The following is a 21,967-nucleotide window of genomic DNA, read 5'->3' as shown; positions in this document are numbered from 1 at the left end:
GGGCAGATTTCATGTAAGCAGGCTACTGGGCAGTGGTGCTTGTCGGGCCAAGCTCTGTCTGTGGTCACCACAGTGTCCTGTGCCTGTTCCTGACTGTTCTCTGTGAGAGTGTGCACTCTGTTCTGTGTGTGCCTCTGTGACCCGCTAGCAAATGTGAGGCAGGACTAGGTGGTGAGAACAAGATGAGGTCTGCAGGAGACAGATGCTGGGAATACCACAGGTCTGCAGAAGCTACATACGGGAGAGATGTGGGTCAGATATGAACACTCACACAGCTCTCCCTGGTAGCTTGTGTGTGTGACCTGCTAGTGAACTTCAAACATGCAGAACCAGCAAGCAGGAGGAGGCTGAAATCTGAAGAGACCTGACATCAGAGCTGGAACCTGGATGAAAAGGCACAGTGCCTGGGCTTGGATTCTGAGCAGACGTAAGGTCTGCACTGGAGTCAGAGGGATCTGCGAATACCTGTCTGTGTATACAGACTTTAAGCCTGATTAGCCAGAGTGGAGAAACAGGATCCAGGCCAGTTGTGGTGTTCAAGTTTCATGTAAGTGCAGTTGGTGCTTATGTGAGTGCTTGCAAAGAAGATACTGTTCTCCTGCCTTGATACCTGCATGGCTGGTCATGTCTGTATTGTGTGTGTGCTGTGGGAAGTGCATGCTCAGTTACTTGTGCCTTGCTACTGGCTGGATTTGAAAACAGGGAAGGGCAGCAGCCTGTCACCTAGCAGACTAAGAAGAATGCTGTGAATCTCAAAGTCTGCAGGATTGACTACCCCTAACACAAAGGAGAATTATGTTGCCTTGCTATATAGACAAGGAACTCTTCTGCTGCATCACTCAAAGCTTCTCATCTTTGTGTCGTGTTATGGACCAGCTTTGGTGATGGATTATCTATATGTCCTTCAAGGTGAATCACATTTGGTGTGAAGAGGTTGAGTTTTTTAAAGTGAATGATAGCTGCTACCTGGGGAGTAAGGAGTAGGATGGACTTAAAATGGGACAGGAAGGGATGAAGGGGAAAATTACATTATTTTCTAGATCTCTAGTATCTGCCTCTTCCATTGAGGAATAGTCTTGTTGAGTCTGGTACAGTTGTGTCATCAGGCCACAGGAAATCTGATAAAATTTTGGTATGGACACATAGTTGCTGAACCGTCATGCAATCTTCTGGGTACAGTCAATTAATTAAAATAGCATAAATCTAAGCTGTCAATTTATACGATTTCAACAAAAAGTCCTTTGCTATAAGGACTGGCACAATGTATCCTTAAACCCTATAACCTCATTCGCTATTAAGAGGCTGTCTCCCACCAATAGTCATTGATGCCATACTGGGTCTGCCTGGGATACAGTTAATCTTCTCCATAGCAGCCTGTATGGTGCAGTGGTTTGGATTTGCAATTAAAGCAGTGTTGATAACCCAGCAGTGTTTTGGCTATTGCTGAGTGATGGTTGCACAGCGTACAGGCTTTTTCTCCCACTCTGCCCCTCCTCCCTTCATGGAGGTAGACTTTGTTTGGAGACTGGATGGGCATGGGTCCGCTTGGGGAAGTGGTGAGTAATTGTCTTTGCATTGCTTCTGTTGTTTGATTTTTGTTTTGTTTTTAAATTCCTATTTCCTTCACTTATTAAACTGTCTTATCCTCACCCACAAATTGGCTTGCCTTATTTTGCTCTTCTCACATCTGACTGAGGGGGTTGAGCAAGTGTCTGTGAGGGGCTTAGCCGCTGGCTGGAGTCAACCTGCCATTTACAGAATTCCACACTTCTTGCAGATCCTGCCTTAAAATTTCTCTATGCAGTGCTTTTACAAATCTCTTGCATCTCCTCAAGCTTTTGGGCTATAGGTCCTCTTGCTCAAGGAATGGTCAGTGAGTAGGGATGGGACCTACCTCAAATGAAATAGAAGAGAAGGAAACAAACATATGCAGATATACACTCCCATTTACTATCTCAGTAGCAGCTAAAACGTTATCATGTGTGACAAAAGTATCAGTAGAAAGGAATTAATTTTTTTGTTTCTTTTATTATGTAGCAGAAAAATTATATTTTACTAAAAATAGATTCAATCTCAGAAATAAAATGTTTATTTTCTATTCTACATTCAAATAGTAGTTCAAATTACCCTTGGCTTTTAAAAAACCCTAGCCATTCCTTTTATTAAAGATGTCATAATTTCTGGCAGACTGAGCTGGCAAGAATTCATCTAGTCTTGGGTAGCCATGCTTGACAATAGCTTGCTTAGATAAAATTTTTGTTTCTTCTTAGCAATTATGTGAGTACAGTCTAACTGTAACATGACCAGTATAGCTCAAATAGACTGATGTTGTCTGCATTCAGTTTTAGTGCTATATCTTGGCTCTGTTTTCCTTTTGGTGGTGGTTAAAGCCATAGTTTCTAAAGCAGCTGAGCTGGCTTCATGCCTTACTGCTGCTGAAAGTCGTTCTTGCTCCTAGCTGTGTCCTTTCGCTAGTGCTCGTTCTGCTGTTAGTGCCGCAAGTCATTTCAGCTGAGGAACTCAGCAGAAAATTACTGCCTTCGTGTGTCTGGGTTAGTTTTCTATTGAACTGTGAGCTGTTTTGTGGATGGCTTCTGTGAGTGCTGTAACTGGTGTAATACATGTTGTGGGAGGGAGTTGGACCTTCTTCTGTAGGTGGTGGTGACCTTGTAGATCAGCTGACTCCATCTTACAAACTACATCTTCGTTTAGGTGACTACACTGACAAGGCTCTAAATGAGTCATCCCATTCAGCTTTTGAATGACTGCAACCAAAATGCAGGATTTTCAGATAATTGGGATTCAGGAAAAAATTGGATAACCCAAATGGCTCTACCAAAGATTACAGCCAAAGGGAAACAGTGAATGCCACAGCTGGCTGTTTGCAGAGGTGTCTTGATCCTGGATAATAGTGAGGTTTACATAGACTTCAACTTCTATGTGAAGCCTATGGGCAGAACACCAGCCCATCTGAAGTGCACGTATACCAATGCACACAGCATGGGTAACAAACAGGAGGAGCTTGAAGCCATGATGCAACAGGAAAATGATGATGTAGTGGCTATTACAGAAACATGGTGGGATGTCTCCCGTGACTGGAGTGTGCCAGTTGATGGCAACAAGCTCTTTAGGAGGGACAGACAAGGAAGGAGAGGCGGTGGGGTGCTGCTGTATGTCAGAGACTGTTATGATTGCTTTGAGTGCAAGTGTAGTGAAGACAGGGTGGAGTGTCTTTGCATTAGAATCAGGGGGAAGGCCAACAGGGCAGATGTTGTAGTAGGAGTCTACTATAAGCCACCCACCCGGGACAGAGAGGTGGATGAATATTCTGTAGGCATTTAGGTGAAATCTCACGATCGCTTGCCCTTGTTCTTGTGGGAGACTTTAACTTCCCAGACATCTGCTGGAAATACAACACAGCAGAGCGGGACCAGTCCCGGAGATTCCTGGAATGTGTGGGAGATAACTTCCTGATGCAGCTGGTGAGTGAAACGACCAGAGAAGGTGCCCTGCTGGATCTCCTCTTTGTGAACAGAGAAGGACTAGTGGATGATATGGCGGTTGGAGGCCGACCAGGGCACAGTGATCATAAAATAAGTCACTATTCTTAAGGAAGCTAGGAGAGGGGGCAGCAGAACTGCCATCCCGGACTTCCAAAGGGCTGCCTTTGTCTTGTGTGGGCACCTCCTTGACAGGATCCCTTGGGAGATGGTCCTGAAGGGTATAGGGGTCCAGGAAGGCTGGGCCTTCTTTAAGAAGAAAGTGTTAATGACTCAGGTGGTCCCCAGGTGCTGTAAGAGAAGCCGGAGACAGAGAAGACCACCCTGGCTGAACAGGGAGCTTTGGCTGCAACTCGGGGAGAAAAGGAGAGTTTACAGCTCTTGGAAGAAGGGGCTAGCCACACATAGTGATTACAAAGAGGCTGTGAGGCTATGCAGGGCAGAAATCAGGAGGTCTAAAGCCCAGCTGGAAATTAATCTGGCTTCAGCAATCAAGGACAACAAGAAATATTTCTATAAGTATGTGAGCAGCAAAAGAAAGACCAGGGAGAGCCTCCATCCCCTGCTAGATGCAGGAGGAAACATGGTAACAAGTGATGAGGAAAAGGCTGAGGTGCTTAATGCCTTCTTTGCCTTAGTCTTTAATGGCAAGACTAGTTGTATTGAGGGAATCCAGCCTCCACAGCCAGAAGACAGAGACTGGGAGAACGACTCCCGCGCAATCCAGGAGGAGACAGTGACCTACTGCATCACACAGACACACACCAGGTGTCTATGGGACCGGATGGGATACACTCGAGGGTGCTGAAGGAGCTGGCTGGGGTGCTTGCCAAGCTGCTTTCCGTCATTTACCAGCAGTCCTGGCTGACTGGGGAGGTCCTGACAGATTGGAAATTGGCCAGTGTGATGCTTATATATAAGAAGGGTCGGAAGGGTGATTCGGGAAATTACAGGCCTGTCAGCTTGACTTCGGTACCCGGGAAGCTGATGGAGCAGCTCATCCTAAACACCATCATGCAACACATGAGGGACAACCAGATGCTCAGGCCCAGTCAGCATGGGTTTATGAAAGGCAGGTCCTGCCTGACAAACCTGATCTCCTATGACAGGGCAACCTGCTTATCGGATGAGGGAAAGGCTGTGGATGTTGCCTACCTTGATTTAGCAAGGCCTTTGACACTGTTTCTCACAGCATTCTCCTGACAAAAACGGCTGCTCGTGGCTTGGATGGGCACACGCTTTGCTGGGTAAAAAACTGTCTGGATGGCTGGGCCCGGAGAGTTGTGGTGAACGGAGTTAAATCCAGTTGGCAGCTGGTCACGAGTGGTGTCCCCCAGGGCTCAGTTTTGGGGCCACTCCTGTTTAACATCTTTATTGATGATCTAGACGAGGGGATCGAGTGCACCCTCAGTCAGTTTGCAGATGACACCAAGCTGGGTGGGAGTGTTGATCTGCTCGAGGGTAGGGAGGCTCTGCAGAGAGACCTGGACAGGCTGGAGCCATGGGCTGAGGCCAACTGGAGGAGTTTCAATAAGGCCAAATGCACTTGGGCCACAACAACCTACAGGCTTGGGGAGGAGTGGCTGGAGAGCTGCCAGTCAGAGGGGGACCTGGGGGTGTTGATTGACAGCCGGCTGAACAGGAGCCATCAGTGTGCCCAGGTGGCCAAGAAGGCCAATGGCATCCTGGCTTGTGTCAGCAATAGCGTGGCCAGCAGGGACAGGGAAGGGATCTGACCCCTGTACTCGGCACTGGTGAGGCCGCACCTCGATTCCTGTGTTCAGTTTTGGGCCCCTCCCTACAAAAAGGACATTGAATGACTCGAGTGTGTCCAGAGAAGGGTAACGGAGCTGGTGCAGGGTCTGGAGCACAGGTCGTACGGGGAGCGGCTGAGGGAACTGGGGGTGTTTAGTCTGGAGAAGAGGAGGCTGAGGGGAGACCTCATCGCCCTCTCCAGCTACCTGAGAGGAGGTTGCAGTGAGCTGGGGATGAGCCTCTTTAACCAAGTAGTAAGCGATAGGACAAGAGGGAATGGCCTCAAGCTGTGCCAGGGAAAGTTTTAGACTAAATGTCAGGAAGCATTTCTTTCCAGAAGGGGTTGTCAGGCGTTGGAATGGGCTGCCCAGGGAGGTGGTGGAGTCCCCATCCCTGGAGGTGTTGTAAGAGTCGGGTTGACATAGTGATGAGGGATCTGGGGTAGTTGGGAACTGTCAGTGTTGGGTTAATGGTTGGACTGGATGATCTTCAAGACCTTTTCAAGGTCTAGATAATTCTGTGATTCTAGGAAATTAATAGGAAGTGAATGCCCTAAGGGCCTTATGACCTGCTTTCAGCTTTGGTTTCAAACTAATGACTGGTTCTTTCATTTTTAAAAATGTGCTGTTTTCTGTGACTTGCAGATTTCAACTTTTATTGTTTGCATTGTAGAGTATATAGCAAAGACTATTAAAATATTCATCTTTCCAGCCCTTTCACAGCTCTGGATGTGTGGATATAACTGTTGTGGACTTTCTTTATTTTGCAGTTGCTGCGGGAGCTCAAGCATCCAAATGTTATTTCTCTGCAAAAGGTGTTTCTTTCTCATGCTGACAGGAAAGTGTGGCTTCTCTTTGACTACGCTGAGCATGACCTCTGGGTAAGGTGAATTGTTTGTAGGTACCAGGCTTAGAGTTTTAGAAGTCTAGTTGCAGAAAAGGGACAAGGTCAGGGATTTAAGAACAGTATAGCCTCTTACTCAATGTTTGTTGGAAACATTTTCAGTACTAAAGGAAAAGCAATGGAAAATGTTGGGTAAGCACACTACACAGTTAATCTGTGACCTGTTTAAGAAGATAAAAATCTGCATTCAGCTCTCACTAGCTAGAAACCTAGTTAAATAAATGGAGATATAACCCTCCATTATAGCTGAAGTAGGGTGCAGGAAAATGTAACTGATTATGCAGGTGGATTCCCTTTGAAAAATGAGAAACATACTGGCTGAATGGAAGAGTTTGGAGTTTTGGGTACATTGAGTGTCATCCATGAATACATGAAGTGAGAGTCATGTCATTGTAATATAATTGAAATTTAATTCATGTGTTTCAGTGTGAAGAGATTTTTACTCAGTTCATCTGCTGAGATTTCATGTATTTGGGAGGAAGGATGTTTATTCCTAATTTAGGAATAGTTTTAGAATATAAACATGTTTGAGGCGATGTAAATTTGTTATTATATACCCTTTTCCTTTGTTAACTTAGTATTTGTAAACTTAAGATCCATTTGGAATACTCAAAACTAAGGTATCATTATAAAGAATCCAAAATACCATTCAACCTTTCCCTGAAAAAGGTATGTGTGTGCCTTGACTTAAATGTGACATATGTTTTGAGCATTGCTTTCAATGGAACACAGACTGTAATACTAATCTTAAAAGATACTAAGCAGATTCAGATCAAAGGGTACGGCAGAGGCACTTTGGAATAAGATGGAAATTTTGATGTATGCATTCATGTAACAATTGCTCAGTATGAATCATCAGTTGGTTTTTCCTCACATGCAGTTTAGGCAGACAGCACAAACCAAAGTAAAACTAATTTCTTTTGAAAATGCTGTTCTTTGTAGTTGGGAATAGTTCAGCAGTATTTGCCTAGTAACTAGTTTCTTCAACTAAGCTGAATTGAAGATATTTTCTCCCCATTAAATGTCTTGGAAGTTCTGATACTTGGTATTGAGAATTTGTTACCAAAATAAAATTAAAGAAAAAAAAAAATCACTGAATAGCTGAAATGCTGAGACATTCTAAATGCTGATGTACAAAAAACAAAACGAAAAAGACATGTGAGGAAATGGAGTACAGGGGGTTTTTTTTGATGTGAGAAAAGACCAAGCACATTCTTTTCCACTGCTGCCCCATATTTATGATATGCTAAGCTACAGAAGCTTAGGAATGCTTGAGTTTTTGAGGTTTTCTGTTTCAAAATGTGCTGCAAGGCTTTGTATTTGTTTGGATGATTGTGACTAGTAGTGACCTGCCCTTGTTTGTATTTATACATTTCTGCATTGCTTCATACTTAAGCAGAATCACTGCAGAAGCACTTCTGTTAATGGAACACTGGCTTTTATATAAGTAACTTAGGAATGACCCTCAATTTTGAGCTACATGTTTACATGCACATACCCATATAAACTCCAGAATTCCTCAGCCATACCAGCTCCTGGTTGTTCACTGTATCTGGGTGCAAGAGACTTAGCTGCAGTGACTGGGCTGGCCCCACAGAGCCAGCTATGGACCAAGTCCTCCAGCGCTGAGCATATCTAGCACAGCAGGTCTCAAACAAGACTGGGAAAAGGGCACAGACTGCATTAGAGCAGGAACAAAAAAGGCCACGAGAGCCATCTGTATTTTGATCTGTCTCTGAAGATTTACTTCTCTCTGGCTGCTGCATGAAAAATAACAATTGCTTTGGAAGCAAAGCGACTGTGGAAGTGGGAGGCAAGAGGAGGTGAAACTTGTTGCTCAGGCTGAGGGATGTTTGTGCGTGTAGTTCTTGGCTGACTGGGAAGGGACTGTTAGCTTTCATCAGCGTTTGTCTCTTGTGTGCGGCTCCATTTTTACCTCTGGCAGGGCAGGGATGTGCCTTTTCCTCCCAGGAAAGCCAAGCTCGACCCCTGAAGCAGGCTATATGGAGGTGGGCTGCAGCAAGAGAAGAAACGCAATTTCCCAAAAGGGTTTGAGTAGTTGGGTACCTAATTGGCACCTGGAAAGGTCAGGAGCATAGGAAGAACACATCATAGAAGTTTGGTACCAGATTTTGAATGGACAAGATCAGGGCTGTTTCGATGATCACACAAATGCAAGCCATTACAGACAATAAGTGTGAATGTATGGAAAAGTTTGTTCTAGAAATCACCTCTCAAAAGGAGGCAAACATAGAAATGGTTGCCATGACCATGGTGCACCTTATGCTATTGAAGTTAATGGCACCTGGGACTCGAGTGCATATCCTTTTGGAGTCCTCACTGTTGCTAGATGTCATTGCCTGTGTATACACGTATAATGAAAGGTTTTTTCTGTATCTGACTCTCTTATGGACAGATTTATAGCTTTGCTCTGTCAACAGCTTCTGTTCTGAGAGTACTGTGCTTTAAGGGTATAGTAAATACAGAAGGAATAAATCTGGGCTTCTAATTTAAATGTTTAAAACTCCCAATACAGTTTGCAAGAATTTCTGTCTGGCATTAGGTGTTGAATAGTCCAGTGTCATTATTACTGTAGGAGAAAACCTGTCTACTGTAGGAGAAAACTCCTTATATAGCAGTTAGGTAATGCACTTCTAATGACGTGCAGTGATACACAACATATCAGTTCTGTCTTAACAAAATGAACCCCCAAACAAAAATACCCCTAAAACCTCCAAGATCAGTGAATTGCAAGGGAATTTGCTGAGGAAATTGTGTTGGTTTTGTATTTCTCATCCCGCTGTGAGAGGCTGAGCAAGTGGCTGTGTGGAGCTTATCTGCCTGCCAGGGTTAAGCCACAGCAACAACCGATTTTATTTTTGAGAGATTTCCTTGGAAAGTGATCACTTTACCTCATATAGTATTAATTTTCTAGTACTTAAGATACATGTTTCTAGTTTTGAATATGAATTATGAAAGGTTGAAAAAACCCTAAGAAGTCTGTGTAAGAAATTGCTGTCAATCTTTTTGTGTAATGCTGTACATCAAAATATTACAGTTTTTTATTTTGATTTCTTTTTCCCCTTTGCAGCATATAATCAAGTTTCACAGGGCTTCTAAAGCAAACAAGAAACCAGTTCAGTTACCTCGGGGAATGGTGAAGTCATTGTTATATCAGATCCTAGATGGTATTCACTACCTGCATGCTAACTGGGTGTTACACAGGGATTTGGTAAGTGGATCTGCAATGGGTTTTAGCACTGGGATGATGATTGAGGGCAAAGATTGTTTTTATAAAAAACCACTGGGAAACAAAAACCTTTGTGCTAAGGGCATGTACTAATAAATATGTATTTTTGTACTGCAGTCAGCTTTGACTAGTAGAGCGACTTTTAAAAGCTGGCTGTGATCTGATATGCTTTTGACAGCAAAGTATATCAGATGGCTGTTTTCCTTCTTTTTATTTTTCTAAACTATTTTTAAAAGTGTTCATTTAAATAACAGGCATGTTGAAGTACAGAAAATGCCTCTGGTAGTATCACTGCAGGCAAGATAAATAACTAAATATGGCATGTGTGTAGGTGGGGGAGAGGATGATTGGCTATAAGAACTGCTGAAAAAAAAAACCCTAAAATTACCAGTTTTACTTACGAAGGTAACTTCTGAAGGCTGTTATCTTCTCCTAATACTTATAATCTGTCAGAAATATAGCCATGCCAGCTTCTGAAGACTTCTGCAAATAAAGTGTTTATCCAAACTACAGTATAAGCAAAATGTTTTGAACCTGAGTTAGTGTTTCTTAACCAGCAAATTCTATTAAATGTTTTAAATTGGTGAATCTCACCAATTCTTATATATTTGCATTTGAAATATGCCCATAACTGGCTCGGCTGGTTCTATCTGTTGTCTTAAAATCAGGTAGTTCTCCTGATCCAATTGTCTGTAACACTTAGTTGTAGAAGTAAATTGAAAAAAAAATGCTGTCAAAGTATGAAACTGTACATGATGCTTCTAATTACTCGCATTTCATTAGTGTATGAGAGTATCATTAGTTTGACCTTTCATTCCCATGAGTCAGTATTACCAGTGCTATTCTATGTTTGGTGCAGTAAGTCTGGCTTCCTTATTACTCTTCCAGCGTCACTTTTTGTCTCTGAAATAGCTTTAATAGCGTTCCTGGAAATGTAATCAATGACTAGTTATTTGTTTGCTACTCTCATGCCCAATAAATGCTTTTACAGAGTGCCAGCCTCTGTTTAAATGGATGGGAAAAGATTTATCTTTGATAAATAACATTTTCAGACCTGAAATAAAAGGAAGCTTTGCTTTATTAAAATAATTGTATGGATGTTGTTTCTAATATGCTTCTGGTTTTAGAAATGGAACAAAAGCTTCAGCACTGAGGGAAAACGCCAAAAAGATTGTGGTGACTTTGTCATGACTTGTAAAATAGTGGAACAAAACATAATGTAGAAATATATAGTGCATGTTAGTACTTAGACACACTTTGTTTTAAACCAAAATGTAATATCTTACTTTAACGTTCTGTCTGCAGTAGTGCTCTTCTGTATATTTTTGAGGCATACAGAAAACAAATGACCTGTCATCAAGAATCTATTTTTCTCTGATGTCTTACTTTCTATAGTTTCAGAAAATTTATGAATTTAAGCATAATTGAGTTTAAAAAGAAAACCATGCATGTTGTTAACTGGATGGCTCAGGAGATTGGTAATTTATTACAGAGCCTTTCACATCTAGGTCTGTAGCTCAAATACAGTTTAAGTTGGCAACTGCAAAAAACTATTACCATCTCATTTTCCGACCTATGTGAAATGAGTTGGTGGTCTCAGTCCAGCATGAAGTTTTCTTCCAGCAAAAAAACCACCATCACAATTGGCTATCTTTTGATAATCTGAGGAAGAGACCAAAAGCTTGAGGCAGAGACTGAGAGGTCTTCCCACTGGAACCTTGTCAACCCGTGTTGGTGAGAATCCTACAAAAGCTCTGCAGGGGCTGCTTGTGCTGCCTTGTCTATGGAAACCTTTGGTCTTGTTGTTTTGAAACCATTCAGTTTTAGCTGAATTTAGAAGGCACGTGTTTTCATGTAGGAGAACAGACAGAATTGTATCTGTCAGATACTTTCTTCCTTTTATCAGGGTCCCTGGAAACAGCCTGAGTAACAGAAGGGATTCTACCTAGTGTTTTGTCTTAGCAAGACAGGGGCATATTGGTGCAAAGTTAGGCTTGCAAGCTGGGACTTCAACAGGACGTATGTTCTGGTCCAGAGCAAAATAACTGATGTTAATGCTTGTTCTTCGATGTGGTTTCTATTCCAGGATACCTGTAATATTACCCTTCAGGAATATCAGTGTTAAATCATCAATTTTAACTCCTAATTGGATGGCTGGACAGATATATAATATTTCTCCTACTCTGCCTTTAAAATCATAGCTGTTGCTGTAGTTTCTAAATATTTTGTGTTTCTCTAGATTCAGATGTGTACAGATAAACACACAGAGTTCCTTGCTTTCATTTCATATATTAGCTATTACAAGAGTGATGGTGCTTAGGGGTGATAGGAAGCTAAAGAATATAGTACTCTGGCAGAAAAATCTGGTTTTTGCTACATCTCTTTCAATAGGATAAGGATTTTTTTTAAGGGTAAGAAAACTATCTTGGGAAAATAATTATCTTCCATCTAAGTGCAATTTTCTGGTTTGTTTTTTTTTTAAAGATTTTTTAATGAAGTTATTTTTTAGGTGAGTAATGTTTTGGAGTTTTTGAGATCTTGAGTTCTGTAATCGGAAATAAAATACAGCATAACTCATTTCTTGCTAGTATCCACAAAGCAGACAGTAAAACTTAATGGCTATTAAAATCACATAAACCTAGACTGAAGTTGTCTTCATAATGGTGGGATTGAGGAATCTTAATTCTGTAAGATTTGTATAAAGGGAATACATTCTGTATGAAATAGTAACAACTGTAGGAAGACAGTAATTGTCTATTGTGTTATTTCTAGTTACGGTTTGTCTTTTACAAAAAAAATGCATCCAAATCTCAGCAATAACTTCACTATTTAGTTAACTCTGCTGGTTTTTTCCTTTCACTGGGTACATGAAAGCCAATTCACTATTTCCATCAGAGCAAGGGTAATGTTGATTATATTTGTTATCTTTGAATACTGCTGTGCTTGAGTAGTTAGCTTTTCCATAAATCTTTGAAAAAAGCCAGTAAAATTTTTCAACAAATAAATGTCAGTCTTTTTAAAACTTATTTGACTTGCATATTTTTTCAGCTTTTTTTAATATCATGACTGAGAGCAATTGAAAGCAGATTGTTTATTCATGCTCTGACTGTAGCAGGAAGGAAATAAGAACACTTCATGTAATTACCACAAAATGCGTCAATTACAATTTTAATAATATTTTGAATTTAGTTATCAAGCATGCTTGAAACATACTGTATTTTGCTGCCTTCTTTTCCTAGTATTTTTTTTACTTTGATATGCAGCTATTGGACTTCATCCTTTACTCGAAGTTCTTACTCCACACTAAAAATAAGCATAAGCAGAGGACTGGCTATAGATCTGTTTCATCAATCTGCAGCCTCAACAGCAAGAGAAAAGGAAAGATGGACTTTGCAGCACACTTGGAAGATTTCAAGTAATGGGGTTAAAATAGAGGTCCCTTAGCATGGTACAGCAACTTCTATGCAATTCCTGTTAGCATTTAGAAGTGCATCATTAGTATCAGTTTGCAGGATCCTCTGTCAGCTAAGTGATTTGGTAACATCACCCCTCCACAGGTTTTGTGTGGTGACAGTAAGACTAGTCTGCAATTTAAATTAAAAATAAATTTTGCACTGAAACTATTTGAAGTGCTCGTGTGGTGCAGCAATGCTTACAAACATACCACCACCCCATTAAAAAAAAAACCAAACCCACAAAAAACCCCACCCCCAAACAAAAAAAAACAAAAAAAGAGGAAATCTCACAGCTGTTCCTTGTAGTACTGCAACTGAGACACTGTGATGAAACATTTTTTGTTCCCAAATTTTCAGACTAAATTCCCTGGCCTGTCTCTTTGTGCGTGGTGTGAGTGAGTGCTGAACAGATGAATTGTGATTTGGCAAGCCAGGTATGGAAGTGGGTAACACAGTGCTGGGCTCCTGCTTCCCATTTCTCTCCTGTCTCTTGCCGAAGAAATTACAATCTCTTAGCCTTTGTCAATAACATCCATGTCCTAGTTAGTCTGGGATTGTGTTGCTGTGTATGTGACTGATTGCAAATTAGCGCTAGCACAGGATACTGCAGTCTAATGTGTTTCTAGCGTGCAGCTCAGCTAAACTGCTGCTGTGGGATGAGCACTTGTTTTAATAAGCTTTCAGGTGGACAAGCTTTAACAGTTGGAATGTTGCTTCCTGGGACCTGGACTGTTCCCAAGGATACCTGCTGCTATGTTTGGGATTAGTTGGAACATTAAAGATGCTCTTTTAACAATAAATGAGGAGTAACCACTGCCAGGGTGTTTTTTTGTTGACGACATCTTAGTCACTTTCCAGGCTCTGGCTGTGAATCACTTAAGTACGTGCATTAGGCGAAGTTAACTATATGGAACTTTTACCCTGGTAATTTACCATTTTCTATATTAGTGCTCTTGAATCAAAAAATGTATGCCTTGCCAATACTCAAGAATTACTTCAGAAATACAGAAATGCCCTTTGATCCTGCTCTAGTGTTGACAAAACTGTGGTCATTTGAAGGAATGAACGTAAATGCTTAAATGGTAGGAAAAGCTCTGCATAATACCAGAAAAGTTAGCAGCTTTAAAAAGCAGGGTGCCCTTCTACACTGTTTAAGGATATGAACAGATAATAGGCATTATTTCCCAAAAAATACTGACATGACTTACTGGTCATTTACTTTCAAAGGAGAAAAAAAACCTCAATCCAAACCCAATCACTGTTTTGGTTGTCAGCAGCTGTAGTTGCATTTCCCAAGATTTTTGTTTCCAAGGCGTTTTTCATTATGTAAGTGTGTGATTTCATGAGATCACAAAAGAACAGTGTGTCTGGCAGAACCTTGTTTTCTTGCATAGGCTGTTATGACATGCTTTCCTGTGAATTGTAATTTACTATAATTCTAAATATTCTATAGTTAACATTATGTATTGTTTCTTAATGCTCCTGTTTACAGGGAACATGGCTACTCCCTTGCCTGCCTTTCTGAGCATTTTCTTTGTCTTGAAAGTTTAATTTAACCTAGTATCTAATCAAAGTGCAGAAATGATCAGAAGAGACCGCAAAACTCAGTATTTGTTGCTCACGCCAGTGACTTTTCAAAAAAAAAAAAAACCAAAATAACCCAGAAAAGCAACCAAAAAAATCCAGAGAAACTTTCATGTTTTTTTAAGAACTGCTGTGCAAATGAGAATCCATTTGGCTTGCTTTCTTCTCGGACATTGTTGCTGGCAGTGGCCTGTTAGGTCAAGCTCTCGATTGAGTAACGTCTGTCAACTTTGTACAAATGCAGATTTGAAGCTAGAAATACAGAGTATATTGCTGCAGTACTACCAGCTTTCCAATCAGAAATGTAGAAGGCATACTGCTTAGAGATCTCTGAATTCACTGTAGAGAAGCCTATAGAGATATATAAAATCATGTGCTTCATATAAGCAAATCATTATGAGGCCACTCTCTCCCTCTCTTTAAAAGGTCATAGCAATCAGGGGAGGTTCCTGCGGGGAAAAAAGCAAATGTCACTCCAATCTTCAGGAAGGGCAAGAAGGAGGATCAGGGAAATTACATGCCAGTCACTCTTGCCTTGATCACTTTGAAGATGATGGATCAAATTCTCCTGGAAGCCATTTCCATACATTTGAAATACATGAAGGTGATTTGGAGTAGTCAGCATGGATTTATGAAGGGGAAATCATGCTTAGCCAACCTGAAAGCCTTCAATGACTAGCTTGATGGATGCGGGAAGAGCAGTGGATATTCCTACTTTAGTAAGGCTTTCAACACTGCATCCCATAACATCCTTGTAGATGAAGTGATGAAGTACAGATTAGGTGAGTACATGGCAAAGTGAGATGGACCAAACACTGACTGAGTTGATGGGCTACAAGTATTGTGATCAATGCCACAGAGTTGAGCTGGACAGTCACTAGTGCAGTGTCCCAAGGGCTGATATTGGTTCAGTGCTGTTTAACGTCATCATTAGTAACCTGGACTGTGGGACAGAGCACACCTTCAGTGAATTGGCAGATGATTTCCAGAGATGCCTTCCAACTTCAGTCATTCTGTGAATGTTTTATATCTTCATCATTTGATCTGTCTTGAAAAATTCAGTTACTGTTTTTACAAAATCTAAAATCCAGCTCATAACAAATCAATAGAAGAGAAGCTGGAGGGGGGTGGGGGATGTGGGTGCAGGTGTGAGTAAGAAGAATCTGAAAGATCAAATAGCTCATGTGGAATAAGGAATGATATGAAGAAAGCAGTGAAATACAAAGCCTTTGCAGTGAAGGAAGACATTTTTGCAATGAATCTTGACTGCAGCATGATGAGAAGGAGGACATGGTGCCATTTTCTTTTCATGAGGAAAAAAAAATTATGTATACCTGGAAGTTTTTTTGAAAGTGGTGTGTTCATAAAATGAAAGCTATATTTCTACTGGATCATCAAATTGTAACCAGCTTTGGGTATGAAATGCTTCTGTGACCACATCTCTAGAAAAAGATACCTGAGTCTTGAGAGATTAAAAAACTTGTCAGTTCTACAGGATTAAACTGTATGGAGATATGTATTTTTAAACCTTCATTTGGTTAGTCCTGCATCTCTTATTCTTAGCTGGATTACTATTTCTGTTGTGCTAGAGCGCCGAAATCAAATGGAAAAGATAAACCATAATATTGTATTCAGTCTACTACTTCTCCAGTTGTAGTTGGGTCTTCATCTCAAGACTTCCCAGTGATTTTGTAAATTGGCCATATTTAAAGATATTGAACAGATTTTTTTAATTAATAGGCCACTTCCATTCAAGCAATGCTTGAATATTAATGTAATCTTTTATAGCTTTTTACAGGTTGATCATTTTTAATCACAGCTCTTATAAGCAAGTGCAAGGTCATTTAACAAGTTTTAAGTAAGGATTGTAAAAGGATATAGTAAAACTCCAGGATCTGTGATAACAAATGAAATCTAGAGAGACACCTGAACGTAATTTTTATCGAAGCAACCAGTGTTTAGCAATAATGGGAAACCAATCCTAAAAGTTCTTGATAATCTTTTATCATATAATACTGTTACATTCCTCTTTATAGTAAGATGGAGGTGCTGAGTAGGGAACGTTTGGTAGATGGTTTGCAAGTAACTTACAAGTAGAAAGCTTGTTTGTAAACTTGCTTCAAATGAAAACAGAGGTGCAAGGAAGGATCAGAAATCTCAGTATTTCAAGAACATTTTACAAATCCATCTCTCTTAGACCAATGCTTTTATTCAGAGCCCCATTTACTTGCTTGTCAAGTCCAACCTTATCTGAGTATCATAAAGATGAGAAAGTTTTTTTAGCCTTTCATTATCTGCTGCAGGTGTTTCCAAAAGGTCTGACTACCAGTTTGTCTGGTGTACTGTGTTTTGCTTCTTAGAACCTGAACGTGGTTTATCAGTAACTTTCTTCTTCGCTCAGTATTTCTTTTTCATAAGTAATTCTCAAAATAATTAATCCTCTGCAGTGATAAAGGCCAAGTCCCATGACCTTGTCTTTTACAACCAGCAGTGATACTGGCAACACTTTTTTTTCTCTGTTCATGAACATATCTTGTTTTGAAACCTCAGTAAACACAATCTTTGTCCGAAGTTTAAACGAAGGTCAAGGTGGAACAATGTATGTATTATTAGAAGAGCTTTGCTAATTTACCTAGCCAATAATGTGACCAAACCTAGGCAGACTTGCTCTTAGACTGTTATTGTCTAGAAGAAATGTAGATAAGTTTCTGAATTTGGAGTTCCATAGGCAGTGAAGGCTTCTGCATCAAAGAAGTACGAGGTACAAAAAAGAAATTGAAAAAGTAGGGCTGCTTATTTAACCACCAGATGCCCTAGGGACAAATGAGTACAACACAGATGAGTATTTGGAGACATGAAATTATATTACATGATTATTGATATTGATAGTGAGATATTTAGTGAGAACTGTCAGACATGAGAAGCAATGGAAACAATTTTTTTTTTCTGACATTTCTATGTCAGTATAAAAAATAATTTTTAAACTGTGATCTCAGACCAGTTAACAGTGAAAAACTGTTGCTAAAGGGAAACTGCAAATTTTAGGCTGAAAGTAACTTGTAGTTTTTTTCTTCATATGGGCATAAATGCTGTTGTGAAGACTGCTGCTTTTGTTTTTCTTTCTCCTCCTTCTAGACCCCTTCATGCTAGACAGAATGATTCGGGACTGATCTTTATAACAATTTACATCTTTACCTTACAGGGTATCAAATCAAAGCAGGCCTTTTCAGTGACTTTCACCAAGAATTAATGTAATTGTAGTGACTTTTGAGAAGTTTGTTGTTATTTGGTGGAACATATATTTAATAACAGTACCAGAAACATGTGTGTCCACGTATTGCTTACTAACTTCTAAATTGAAAAAGATGGTGCTTTTGAGTTTTAGATAGGAGAAATACCATTGTTACTACAGTCTCTAGGAAAAATAGCTGAAAAAATGCAAATGGTGTTACATGTTCCACAAGAAAAAACCTTTACGTTGGTCTACTGATACTGTGTGGTCATAGCCTGGCTGCTTAAGGAGACAAAGCTTACCTGGCTATGTCTGTTTGTTGCTAGTTCCCCCAAGTAACCTTTATATCTGTTAGCAAATTTCAGATATATTTGGTAAAATGATATGGTATCAAACCAGTCATATTCTTTCAAATTACATGAACAGCAGATGCCAAATAGAGGATGATGTGTGTTCTGAGAGAAACGCATTGAGAGTTACACCAGGGCCATTTCAGTTTGACTTGTCTGCTCTCTAAAGATACTGGTTCACTGATCAGTCATAGTGCGTGCTGCTCTCCACTGGCCCTGTATGCTTGGTCATCAGAACAGATAGCAGGTAGGAAAGGAGCTTGAGGATCCTGGATATGGGAAAGAAAGGCATAGGAGGGAGCTGGAATATGTGCAGTGAGAAATGCAAGAGGAGGATCTAGGATTTAGTTGCTGAGGACTTGAGCTTCAAGAGCTGCAGCCATCAGAGAACACCTTGTCTTGTTACGATACTCCAGACTGAAAGATTCCATGATGAGAAAGAGTGAATTAATACATGAAATGTGTGAAAGATTTTTTAAAATAGATATTTGTTGTTTTTCAGTGAAGGCTTTTAACAAAAGATTTCATATCTTTGTTTTCTATTGAAATTATTGAAACCTCACCAAGTGCCCTTTATCCTTTCCCTAAAAGAGAATAAGGGCTGATCAGACTGTGGTATCTTGATGCCTATAAGATTAAAGTTGCCAAACTTACTAATAACTCCTGTTACCTATAAAGAATGCTCAAAAAGTTACTGCCTATTTAAAATTGTATTCTATGTATCCCTTCTGCATGATCTCTAAATGTATGGAGAGTAGTGATTTCACTGGAGGCAGGAGATATATGTAGCAAAGTGGAAAGCTGAATAATTGGAAATTTTTTTGTAGGAAAATTACATGTCATATAAAAGCATTTAGAAGAACGCATAGGTGTTGCCCAAGTAACACCAGAAAATGTCAAGGATTTTTGTGATGAAAGTTTTAATAAGAATGTGTCAAATAAAGAAAATAATAGAGTCATGGAATGGTTTGGGTTGGAAGGGACCTTCAAGATCATCTAGTTCCATCCCCCTGCCGTGGGCAGGGACACCTTCCACTAGACCAGGTTGCTCAAAGCCCCGTCCAACCTGGCCTTGAACACTGCCAGGGAGGGGGCAGCCACGGCTTCTCTGGGCAACCTGTGCCAGTGTCTCATCACCCTGACAGTAAGAATTTCTTCCTTATATCTAATCTAAATCTACCTTCTGTCAGTTTAAAACTGTTACCCCTTGTCCTATTACTACATGCCCTTGTAAAGAGTCCCTCTCCATCTTTCCTGTAGGCCCCCTTTAGGTACTGGTAGGCTGCTATAAGGTCTTCCCAGAGCCTTCTCTTCTCCAGACTGAACAACACCCCAACTCTCTCAGCCTGTCTTCATAGGAGAGGTGCTCCAGCCCCCGATCATCTTTGTGGCCTCCTCTGGACCAGCTCCAACAGTTCCATGTCCTTCTTATGTTGGGGGCCCAGAGCTGAACCCAGTGAAGTAAGGGTTTTTTTCTGATATGGAGAAGTGGTTTTGGTGGGATATTATTGATACACATATTGCTTACAAAAGGAATACCACTTAAGTTTCATGTCAGTGTATATGGTGGTTTGTTATTTCTGACTATATGAGGAAAATTGGACTGTTGGGCGATTCTGAAAGTTTTACTCAAATACATTACTTGTGAAGTTGTAGGAGCTCCTTATGAAAGCTACCTTCATTGTTTAATTGTCCAGAAGACTTGATGTTTCCTTTAATGGTTCTTTATCAAGCAACTTTCAGAAGAAAGTGTTCAGAGATGTGGTGCTTTGAAAATCTTTAGTCAGCTACCCAAAATTGTCTGACAGCTGAGGAATCCCATCACTTCATATGTGCTGAACTTAGCATTTTTAGTCAGTCAAAAATTTATTTAATAGTTGTTACCACAGCAATCTCAAAGTCCATTTATACTGCCCTTGCAAAAGCTTCAGAAGAGAAACTAAGCTGTTTGCAAAAGGAATGTGGATTAACACCTGTGTGAACTTCATTCTGTTGTAAAGTACAAAAAAACGGGAGAGAAGGGGAGGAGGAACAGCAACAGGCTGTGGCCGTTGGTATGTACAGAAAGATGGTCAGATGACCACTGTCTTCATAATAAAAATGAAGGTTTAGAAGTCTTCTGTATTTCTATTTTTTATTGAAATATTTAAAAATATCCTGCTTTCTTCTGGTTTCAGTAGCTGAGGATTTTTGAATACTGCAAAGGAGATACTTTCCTAGCAAATGTAGTTATTCTTATCATTCTGTCCTGAACTGCACTTTTCAGAAAGCAGGATGCCCCCGTGTAGAACTAACATTCTTTATATAAGGAGGGCTTATTCCTTAAGGTGCTGTTTTGTGAAATTTGGACTTGGTAAAATACTTTTGCTGTTCCTTTTTTCAAGCTTAGAAATATTTTGACTTTTTGAAATTCCTTGGTGTTTAAGTAGATTGATAACTGAAGTAGAATGATGTAATGAGAATTATATGGGTGTAATATAAGCAGTATATTGAGGAATAGGATTCTTATATAGATACCTGATACATAGGTAATTTTTTTATCTATATCTGTGTATATATATGAGGATTTTTGAAGTAGTTTGTATCTGTTTTTATCTTTTTAATAGCAGGAGTCCTGCCTGAATTAGGTGAAACTTTGGGGATGCAAATAAATCTGTAGCTTTAATCTTGTTCTTTTGTTACTAGCCTGTTTTTTCATTTGCTGGCTTTCCAAGATGGTCAGATATCTGATTATGGTGCTGGAAAGAGAGTAATGTGAGTAATGTAAGTAATCCTTCAGTGTTTGAAGGCTAGCTCAGTCATCTCAGTCCATTGCCACACAGTAATGATAGGTAAACTGGCTGAGTCATATCCAGATATAGAAATACAAATAGAGGTTAAGACTTCTACAGAGGAAAGGCATTCTAGAAACTTCAGATCTACTGCCTATTGTAAAGGTAATGAGCTGTACTAGCCAGATGGAAAAAGTATGAGCATAACTTTTGGTTCTGACATGAAAGGTGTGGAGGACTAGAAACTCTTTGATCACAAATATACCTTTGAAGTAAGATTAGTCAATAAAAACCCTGCAGTAGGATTTAATAAAAATGCTAGAGTATGATTTTAGAAACAAGTAGGTATAGTTTGCAGTTTAGTTTTGTTTTTTTAATACTAAATACCTTACGTTTTTGGTAAAGTTATGACTGTGTAAAATGCTGTGGAACATAGGAATATAAACTGCTCAAAATACAGGAACTAGCCATAATAATTGTTTTGTCTGCATCCTCCTGTAGAAAGAAAATGCATTGATCTGTATGAATTATCTATACTTATAGAGGAAAAGTTGAAAAGATGAGAAAACAGTCCTTTGATTAACACTAAATCTGAGCTGTTTCAAAGTAGCTGGTGAAAAATTCGCCTTATAAACAGGGCAGACTTACCCATATAAAAGTTTGCTCTGTATGGACTCCCAACTTTATCCAGCTTGCTCTGAACATGAGTGACACAAAACATAATCTTTGGAGCATTGTTTGAAATACTGTTTGTTACGTACACAAAGGTGCTTTAAGAAGTAAGCATGAGCAAAGCCCAGGCAACCTCTGAAAAGTGCATAGTAATAAGTTTCATAGGCTTTTCACCTTTTTTATTTTTTCTTCACCCTGAACAGAAGGAGTTATTAGTCAATATAAGTAGGATGATATGAAAGTGAAAAGAGTACTATCTAAATGAAAAACAAAAATAAAATAGGGCCGTTAAGGAAGATGGCATGGGCCACCTACCACAACTGCATGCACACCAAAGAGTAAATAAGGGCGTTTTCTTCCTCTGTGTGAAGGTATTAGAAAGTATGAGATTACAGTACTGCTGCATGCCTGTCAACCTGCAGAAGCTGCTCCAACAAAGTGAGTGAGCAGAAATGGTACTCGCTGTTTTTGATAACCATTCAAAATCCTCACTTG

At 40.0% G+C, this 21,967-nt stretch overlaps 1 protein-coding gene across 7 annotated transcripts in view; it reads left to right on the top strand.

Annotated features, from left to right (window-relative positions):
- CDK8 (cyclin dependent kinase 8) overlaps positions 1-21,967 on the top strand; it is a 90,413-nt gene that overhangs the window by 38,571 nt on the left and 29,875 nt on the right. For 6 of the 7 annotated variants that reach the window (XR_012634350.1, XR_012634349.1, XM_074915092.1 and 3 more), the window contains exons 3-4: positions 6,025-6,135; positions 9,250-9,390. Coding sequence is in view for 4 of the 7 variants with exons in the window: in XM_074915092.1 (XP_074771193.1) it covers positions 6,025-6,135; positions 9,250-9,390 (252 nt within the window). In the remaining 3 variants the exon portion in view is untranslated. Of the gene's footprint in view, positions 1-6,024; positions 6,136-9,249; positions 9,391-21,967 lie in introns of those variants that run through there. The other variant, XM_074915127.1, reaches the window with a different exon arrangement.

This window comes from Athene noctua, chromosome 1 (genome assembly GCF_965140245.1).
Source record: "Athene noctua chromosome 1, bAthNoc1.hap1.1, whole genome shotgun sequence".
Lineage (NCBI taxonomy): Eukaryota > Metazoa > Chordata > Aves > Strigiformes > Strigidae > Athene > Athene noctua.
Note: the sequence above shows the minus strand (reverse complement) of the source record. Positions and strands in the feature narration are given on the sequence as shown.